Source organism: Pteropus alecto, unplaced genomic scaffold (genome assembly GCF_000325575.1).
Source record: "Pteropus alecto unplaced genomic scaffold, ASM32557v1 scaffold44, whole genome shotgun sequence".
Classification (NCBI taxonomy): domain Eukaryota; kingdom Metazoa; phylum Chordata; class Mammalia; order Chiroptera; family Pteropodidae; genus Pteropus; species Pteropus alecto.
Window position 1 is genome coordinate 3,371,817 of NW_006436812.1, and position 8,853 is coordinate 3,380,669.

At 44.1% G+C, this 8,853-nt stretch overlaps 1 protein-coding gene across 6 annotated transcripts in view; it reads left to right on the top strand.

The window, feature by feature from the left end:
* The window catches only part of ANKS3 (ankyrin repeat and sterile alpha motif domain containing 3), a 29,020-nt gene that overhangs the window by 13,126 nt on the left and 7,041 nt on the right, over nucleotides 1-8,853 (top strand). For 5 of the 6 annotated variants that reach the window (XM_025048235.1, XM_025048234.1, XM_006913855.3 and 2 more), the window contains 4 exons: nucleotides 863-998; nucleotides 5,330-5,488; nucleotides 7,702-7,839; nucleotides 8,420-8,529. In XM_025048235.1, coding sequence (XP_024904003.1) covers nucleotides 863-998; nucleotides 5,330-5,488; nucleotides 7,702-7,839; nucleotides 8,420-8,529 — 543 coding nt within the window. The remainder of the gene's footprint in view (nucleotides 1-862; nucleotides 999-5,329; nucleotides 5,489-7,701; nucleotides 7,840-8,419; nucleotides 8,530-8,853) is intronic. The other variant, XM_015591181.2, reaches the window with a different exon arrangement.

The window sequence follows — 8,853 nt, forward strand, 5'->3', positions numbered from 1 at the left end:
TTTCCTTCCCATAGTGCTTTTTGTACACTTTTTTGTTTTGTCTATGTTGCTGCAGTTGGAATGTATATAGTTTTGTCTATGGTTCTTTTTAAAACTTTGTTAACAAATTATTTGTAAATACCAGCATCTATGACAGTAACATGGCAGACTCTCTACGCCTGACCATTTAAGTTGTCTCTGGGTTTTCATTATTACAGATATGTTGTGCTAAACATCTTTGTGCAAAAGCTTTCTGTGTTTGCGGTTATTTCCTTAGGATAGAGTCACAGAAGTGGAATTGTTGGGCTGAAGACTATAAATACCTTTTAGGGCTTACGATAAAAATTACCAAATTCTGTTTCAGAACAGTGGGGTTCTCATTCTGATTATGATTTTTAAAGGCTGCTTCTCTAGCGAATCCGTTGTCTCCAGTTTTCTGTGTGAAAAGAAGTGAAGCGAGGTAGATACACGCAAGGGGGAAGACGAGCTCTCCTGCACTGCACAGTGGCCTGAATTTGTCCTTCCTTACCTGGAGTACCTGACTGCCTCCTGCTTTAAATTTTAAATATCTGCCTGCCCCAGGGCAGCTGAAAGCCAAATGAGAATGAACTAGAGAGCTGCCCCATCTGCAAAATGGAAGGATTACTGCCTTATTTGAAGAGCCAGCAAGCCCCTCCCCACGCCCCTACTTACTCTTAGCAGTGAGAGTGAGAGACCACACAGGCCCTCACCTCTTTCTCCCCAAGTGTGGGGTTTTAGAGTACCCTAGGCGCAGACCTGGGTAAGAAACCAGTGCACTTCTTCTCCTGGGTCCGCAGCCCAGAAAGTGAGAGTGCTTTGCAGGGGAGGTTCCTAACTCTTGTTCTTTTACCAACTGTCACAGGGGGTCAAAGTGGACACAAAAGACCACAGTGGGGCCACAGCCCGAATGCTGGCCAAGCAGTATGGACACATGAAGATAGTGGGATTGATAGATGCTCACTCGCCTTCTCTGCCCAAGAGTCTCTATCGGAACCCAGGTACCTGCCTCTGCAACCTTACCTTCTGCTGGAGGCCTACCCGCTGCTCCACCGCCCCACCGTCCCTACCCTCCCATCCCCCGCCCATGACTCCATTGTGCAGTCAGGGTTGAGACCCTCTTGTCTAATGGGAGAGGATGTGGGACCTGCCAGACTGAATGCAGGTACATAGGATGCGGGCATGTGCCCACCTAGAGATAGGAGGGCAGCCCCATGAAGGGGCTAACTTCTGGTTTTTGTTTCTTGACTTTGCTTATGGTGTTTGTTGCCATAAAAATGTTTAATTTTATATAGTCAAATTCATCAATCTTTTATTGCCTCTGGATTTTGATTCATAGAATATCTCCTTCTGCCCTGGATGTGCAAGAATTCACCCATGTTTTCTTCTAGTAGTGACATGGTTTCATTTTTTACATTTAGATCTCTGACCCATTTACGCTTTTATTTTCATGTATAGTCTAAAGTATGGTTTTTTCAAATGGCTACCTAGTTGTCCTAGCATTATTTATTTAAAAGTCCAGCTTTGACCTAGTGATCTGAGAGACCTTTGTCACACATGTGAAATTTTCATTTGTTCTGTACACTTCCTGTCTATATCTGGTCTGTCTATTCACACGCCAGAACTACACTGCTTTAGTTATAGAGGCTTTTTGTAATATGTTTTACTATCTACTGGGGCTAGTCTTTATCATAGGTTACCTCTTTCAGTGTGTTCTTAGCTATTGCTTTTTTTTTTTCTTGTATGAACTTGAGTGTCAGCTCATCTAGCTCCTTAAAAACAGCATGTTGATATTGAGATTGCGACAGATTTAGAAATTAACTATCCCCCTTTATGTTGTTGAGTTGTCTTATCTAACAACAAGGAATGTGCTTGTTCAAGTGTACTTTTCTATCTTACAGGAAGGTTTGAAATTTTTCCTTAGATATGTTTTGCATATAACTTAAGTATATGCCTAAGTATTTGATTCTCTTTGTTGCTATTGTAAGTGGGATTTCACTACCATAATATCCTATAACTGCTTATCGTTTGTGAATATAAAGGCTATTGATGTCTGTATACCAATTTTATGTTCTGCTGCCTTACTGAATCCTTTCATTGTTTGAGTTAGTTTTATTTATTTATTCTCTAGGGTTTTCCAGGTATACTCCCATATAATCTGCAAATGGAGATAGATTTACTTCTTTTTCTGATTTTTACACCTTTCATTTCTTTTGTTCAGTTGCATTGGCTAATACTTCTAGTGTGATGTTGAATATAGTGGAGATAGCGGACATTCACTGGGTCCTGACCTTAGCGGAAATGCCACATTAAGTCAGATGCTGGCTTTAAGAGTAAGATGTGCATATAATTTATCATGTTAAGAAAGTATCTGTTATTTCTTATATTCTTGAGTATTTTTTTACAGGAATAGTGTTGAATTTTTTCAAAGGCTTTTTCAACATCTATGGAGATGATTATGAAATTTCTCCTTAGATCTATTAATATGGTATATTAATGAATTCCCTAATAATAAATTAACTCTACATTCTTGGCATAAATCCTATGTGGTGTATTTTTTTCTTAAATACGGTGTTATATTCTGATTGCTAATGTTTTATTTAGTGTTTTGTATGACTATTCATTCATACATAATAATGGTCTATGATTTTGCTTTTCTGTCTTCTTAGGTATCAATATTATATTTGCTTCGTAAAAAAGAATTTGGAAGTTTTTCTTCCTTCCTTTTTGCGCTCCAAAACAATTTTTTTGCAGCATTGGTGCCCTATTGCCTTTGAAGGTTTGGTAGGATTCTCTGTGAAACCATCTAGATCTGGTCTTTCTTTGTGGAGTGGTCCCTTGACAGGTTGTCTGTTTCTTCTATAGAAATCGGTCTGCTTAAGCTTTCTGATTTCACTGGGGTGAATTTTGGTAAACTATATTTTCCTAGGAAATCATTTTATCCAGGATTTCAAACTTATTTACACAGAGGTCTACAAAATAGTTTTTTCCCTGCTCTTCTTTTAAAAAGTTTCTTCTGTTTCAATGGTTATTTTCTTTTGTCATTTTTCATTTTGCCAGCCTTCCATCCATTATTTCTCTCTGATGCCTTTTACTTTTTTCTTAATCTCATTCTTTGGTTGTTTTTGTGCTTTTCTTCAACACTTCCGGTTCAGTTTCCATTCAGATCTGTTCTTTGGTCACCTTGTAATTTAGTCTTCATTTAAAAATTTTGACTTTTTCTCTCTTTCTTTCCCGAGTACAGTCATTTTTCTCACCATTCTGCGTGGGTGTGTTTGTGCGTGTGTGTGTTTTGAATTTCCATTTCAGGTGGTTTTTCCTGTCTCAGATGCCATCGAAGGCTCCGTCAGTTCAGAGTGTAGTGTCACAGTTTTCTTCTGCTTATTCCTCTTTGGTTGAGTTTTGGAGGGAGGGGCCGTTTTCACTTGCTGTGTGTTTGATTCTCATTTTCTGTGTGTTCCGTGGAGTATTTGCATGTAGGTGAGGATTGCTGGTGCTTCTGCATGTCACAGACAGGGCTTAGTGGCCTGGCTATCGTGTGAGTCCTGGTCCGGGAGCTCCTCCTCCCCAGTGTCCAAGGACAGTTTCTTTACTGGATGGCCTTATTTTTTTCTTTCTTTCTCCCCTTCCCTTCTCTTCCCTTTTCCTTTTCCTTTTCCTTTTTCCTTTCTTTTCTTTTCTTTTCTTTTCTTTCTATTTCTTTCTTTCTCTTTCTTTCTTTCTTTTTTTCTCTCTTCCCTCCCCTCCCTTCCCTTCCCTTCTTTCTTTCTTCCTTGATATAGTCAGACCAAGCATCATGTGTTCTCTGATACAGTTTTGTCTTACCAGGTGCTGAACTTCTCCTGCTTGCTTTTTACTCTTTGCTGCCCAGTTTCCAGAAGGTGTCTCTCCCAGAAGGCCTGCTGCTCCTCTGACTGCTCCCTGAGGCCCACATGCATTCTTAAGTCACTTCCCTGTGGTTGTGCTCCACTCCACTAGGATTCTTCTTCAGTATTTTTGCCTGGAGAATGGACTTTGTCTTTCCGGGGTGACATTGTCACTTCTCTCCCCTTGCCTCTCTTCTGTGTGTTTTTTCCCAGATCCGCTTTGTTCCCTGCAGAGAATAGGGGTGAGCGAGCCGGATATTACTCTGTTGGAAAGGGGTGTTTGTCTGCTCCTCACAGGAGCAGGAACTTTGAAGTTTGCGACGTTCTCTGCTGTCTAGGTCATGTTAAAGGTGTGGGATTTGTGAGATTCTGTCTGTGGTTCTTGCTGACTCATGCAGGTTTGAGAGGACGTGTTGGGAAGTTTAGATTCATGGAGCCACCTTCTCCTTGGTTCCCCCTCCCTTGTACATTTATTTTTTTATGACTCCATCTTTTGCTTGGATGGGACCACAGTCTCCTGGTGACGTAGATCCTGGAGCAGATGGAAGTGAGTTAAATGAGGAAAGGAGGGAGTGGTCCTCTTGGGTCACTGGCCCCAGTTTGAAACCTGGGTCAGTAAATAAGTCCTTGGTTTGCTGGGCAGTCACTGACAGTCGAGGTCTCAGTTCCCATCTGAGTGGGCCCACTTCCTTTCCAGGGCCTGGCTCTGCCCGGCTCCCTTCCTGGCCTCAGGATTGTTTTGTAATAAACACCAGCTCACAGTGGTGTGCAGCGATAATGAGGGGCTTTTCTGCACTTCGACCCGGTTTACCAGCTCCAAAGTGAGATCTTATCAGATGGGAGCCTTATACAAATTTATACATGAATTTTGCCTTCTAGGTATGATGAAATATGGAAAATGATGAAAAGCAATAAAATAGTAATGGCTGTGGGCATGCTGAGCATTTAAGCTCAGGTGGGTGCTATTGAAATACTTCCTAAAATGTAGCACACAAGAGCCTCACGTAGCACTTGTTTCCCAAGAAGCTGTTCAGGTTGAGGTCGAGAATATAAAATTACTTGGAAGTTGTGAGTCATGTTGCCATATCTATATGAAGTGATGGATCTTATCATTTCAACTTAGAACAAAATTTATGATTGTAAGCATAATACATGCTTCTTATAAAAAATTCTATAAACCCAGATGAGAGGAATAAGAAATATGAATTAGACTCCCCCATCATGATAAACTTTTTCAGTTCAGCTCATGTTTAGTAAGCTTACTGTCCCTGCAGATGTCCCTGTACTCTGTCTCAGCAGTGGACTGGCCCATTGTGGCATTTCTTACAAGTGAAGTCCTAGGAAACATACTTTTCTTCTTCATTTAAGAAAACTAATTATGATGAGTTTCTTCCAGTTTACTATGAAAATTAGTGAATTAATACATCACTGGACAAATTGTTTAAATTTCGATGTTTGACCCACAGAAAAATATGAAGATCTGAGCTCTTCAGATGAATCCTGCCCTGTTCCTCAGAGACAGAGGCCGTGTCGGAAGAAGGGCCTCAGCATCCACGAGGGGCCTCGGGCCTTGGCCAGGATCACAGCTATTGGACTTGGAGGCAAGACTCAGCAGCCTGGCTATGGTGAGCGTTCCATATTCCTGATGGCTATTTGATAGTGCATTTGAAGATTCTGTCATGATAAGAACCCAAAACTCTCAGGCTCCTGAAATATGGGCCATTGGGTGGGAGTAGCTGCTCAAAAACTCAAAATTGATGACGATTATGGAAATACATTAGTTATTGGCTAGCTCTCGTGTTTGGGTTTATCCTTTGATTTTCCTTTTCATTGGTTAAAATTACAAATGGAACTTTCTCTCCAGCAGCAGAAATGTAGCTAGGCTCAAATTTCATTCATCATGTGGTGAGTCAGCTAGTGCAGGGACAGTGTGACATTTGAGCCCCACTTCCTGTCTCTGGCCACATCTCCTGGGTACAATACTCAACACATTTCCAGCCTGAGATGGATGTGCCTCTGGGCCAGGCCAAGGGATGACTCTTGTCCTTTTCTCCAGGTGATGGATTTGATGCTCAGATCCCTCTGAGAATTGTCAGATGATACCCTTGGTGGGCTAGTATCCTAGACCCTGAGTTTCCAGATCTCTTTAGTTCATTCTCAAGTTGTCAGCTCCTGAATGTCAAGTGCAATGATTTTGGGGAGCATGGGGGGCACTGACAGTTCTTGGAGTGAATTGGGTTTGATGCTCACTCTCTTGCTCTGGCCTGACCAAGTAATCAGACTTAGGTGTGAGTTACATCTTCCTTTGATGCCTGTTATTCATCAGTGGCCAGGCCGAGGCTGCTGGCCTAGTAGGCTGGGTAGATGGGCCCTCCTTGTAAGCAAGTACACCTCTGAAGCCTGGGTTTGGAAGAAACCAACTTTCCGTCAGAGACCATGTTTCAGTCAAGAGTGTCTGAGTAATTTGATTCTCCGTTCTAAGGCCCTTGGCAGGAGTCCTAGGTTTGTAGCTGGAGGCCCAGCTTCTCCAACATTTTTGGGGAGTGGGCTAACTGTACCCTCACCCAGCTGCTGGCAAGCTCCTGCCACAGGGTGAGGGTACAGTTCATATCCTGTCTGATGAGCTCATAAGCACATGGCTCTGGGACATTTGGCTGAGTTGTTATCTTTTTGCGTGGCAGAGTCTGCTCCTTCTAAGGAGTCTGTGCTACCTGTCCCACCCCGAGGTATGGTAGCGGCATAGGAAGGATGGGTCTTACCCCTGGGCAGGGTGTAATTAATCTGTGTAGCTGTCCAACAAATGCTTTTGTAAAAGTGGAATTCTTTCAAGTTATCAGTAATACTATGGCGGAAGCCTATTTGTACACAGTTCTTTTTGTGCACCCACAGAGAAGGCTGGAAGAACATTCACCAGAGTAATGATGGTAGTTGACTCTTGGTTGTGGCACTTTAGGAGAGTTTTGTTTTTTCTTGCTACGCTTTGGTGATATTTGAATTTTCTGTAAGTTCATATATTCTATTTGCCAAAAATTGAAAAATTTTTTTTGAATGATAAATGTGCTGATTATAAAAAGTCTTGGTAACTACAGAAAGATATGAAGAAAATAAGGTAGCCATGGCCCCATTAGCCAGTTTTGTGCAAATAAGTGTACTTTCTGTGGGGCAGGGGCAGGGCAAAATAGGAATAAAACTCTGGTTTGCGTTCTGCCCTTTCTCCGTTTTCTTGCAGGTAGATACATTCACAGGCTGTATATCTTGGTGTCACCGCAGTTAATTTTTAGTCCAGGGCCTCCTACCTTCCTGCTCAGCCAGAGCTTTTTTGGTTGGGGTTGACCGACCTGAGGAGGAAACCCCTAGATGCCTGTGTTGAAAAGTCACAGGGTCCACGAAGGCTGGTGTGTGAGATTAAATGCTTCATGCTAAAAGGGACACCTAATGGTATAGTTTTTTCTTGGCTCAGGAGTCTGTAATCACAGCTTACCATTTCCTACTGTTCACATTTGGAAAAGAAATAGCCTGGTGTGATGGAGAGGGCTCCAGGCCTGAATGAGTACCAGTCCTGACTCCACCATGCACTTGGTATGGGACACGAGACTGGTCTTTCAAACCCTCAGAGCCTGTCTCCTCACCTGCAAACTGCACACAACAGTATGTCCAAGTTACTGCAGTGAGTGGATGAGATAATGGACAGGAAGATACAGTTCTCCTTCCTTCCTGCCCAGGCCCTGGGTCTTCCTTCATGCCGGGTCTGTCCCAGAAGAAGTAGTCACATTTGGCAGGAGGAACTTGTCTTCTCTTTTGTGTTCGTGTGGGTTTACATGCCCCATTCTGTCCACAGAGCAGGTGCCTCCACGGGGCTATGTCACCTTCAACAGCAGTGATGACAACCCCCTGGAAGTAGGGGGCCTCTGCTACAGGGATGTCACCTCCCCCATCAATGACCGGGATGTGGAGAGCAGCAGCAGCAGCAGCCGGGGTATGTGCCCACCTCCACCCCACCGTGCCCCGCACTGCCTGGCTCGGGGCTTTGGCAGGTTTGGGATTCCTGCGTGCCCGCCCCCACTTATCCTACCCTGGCTTGGTGCTGCAACGTGCCCAGCGGTTGAGAAAGAACGAGAGGGCAAAAGAGATAGAAAGCCCTGACTCTCGTTAGGAGAGTCAAAGAATCTGGCATGGGGACAGGAGAGGAGAAAATTCCAGTCTAGTGTCTCCATGCAGGATCCAGGGCAGTCGTTCCAGAAAAGTGTAGCTTCTGGATTGGTGAGCCCTCAGAGAAATGTCTTCGTTATGGTACATGTATCATTCATTTGGCAGCTGTTTACCGAGTGCCCTGTGTGCCAAGCGCAGTTCTAGATGCTTGGATTTACCAGTGAACAGAACAGTCAAAAACTCTGCCTGTGTGTGTAGGGGAGAGGGCTCGGGCCAGGCAATCGGCATGAAACAACACAGTAAACTGTTCACGGAGCTGATGAGTGCTGTGGATAAAACAGCTCAGGCTCTGGGGAGTCACCGCGAATGAGACTGTAGTTAGGTGTCCTTGTCTTCACTGTTGTCAGAAGAGCAGGCCTTCTGTGCCCATCTTGGGGCCGTGCGGAGCAGCAGCAGCAGTGAGGGCCTGGCGAGAGCTCCCGGAGTCAGCAGCGAGGCCTCCCTGGAGAGCAACGAGGTGAGGCTTCTCTTTTTTTTTTTTTGGCTTCTTTACTCCCACCTCCCTCCTTTTTGGTGTCATGGGGGATGCTAATAGCTCATTTGCGATGGGTGAGTCTTGCAAAAAGAGTTCCTATATGTCTGCGCTGTGCTGGGACACACGAAGCCCAGGGCCATCCTCTAGGAGTACCACCTGGGATTAGGTGGCACAGACCTTGGCGGAAGCCTCTGTGTGGCAGGTGCGGGGAGTTTCAGATCTTACCTACCTCTTGAGGGAAGCGGCACAGATTGAGAGTAGAAGCTGGAATCACGGGGCAGAGAGCAAATCGGATGCAGCCATGTC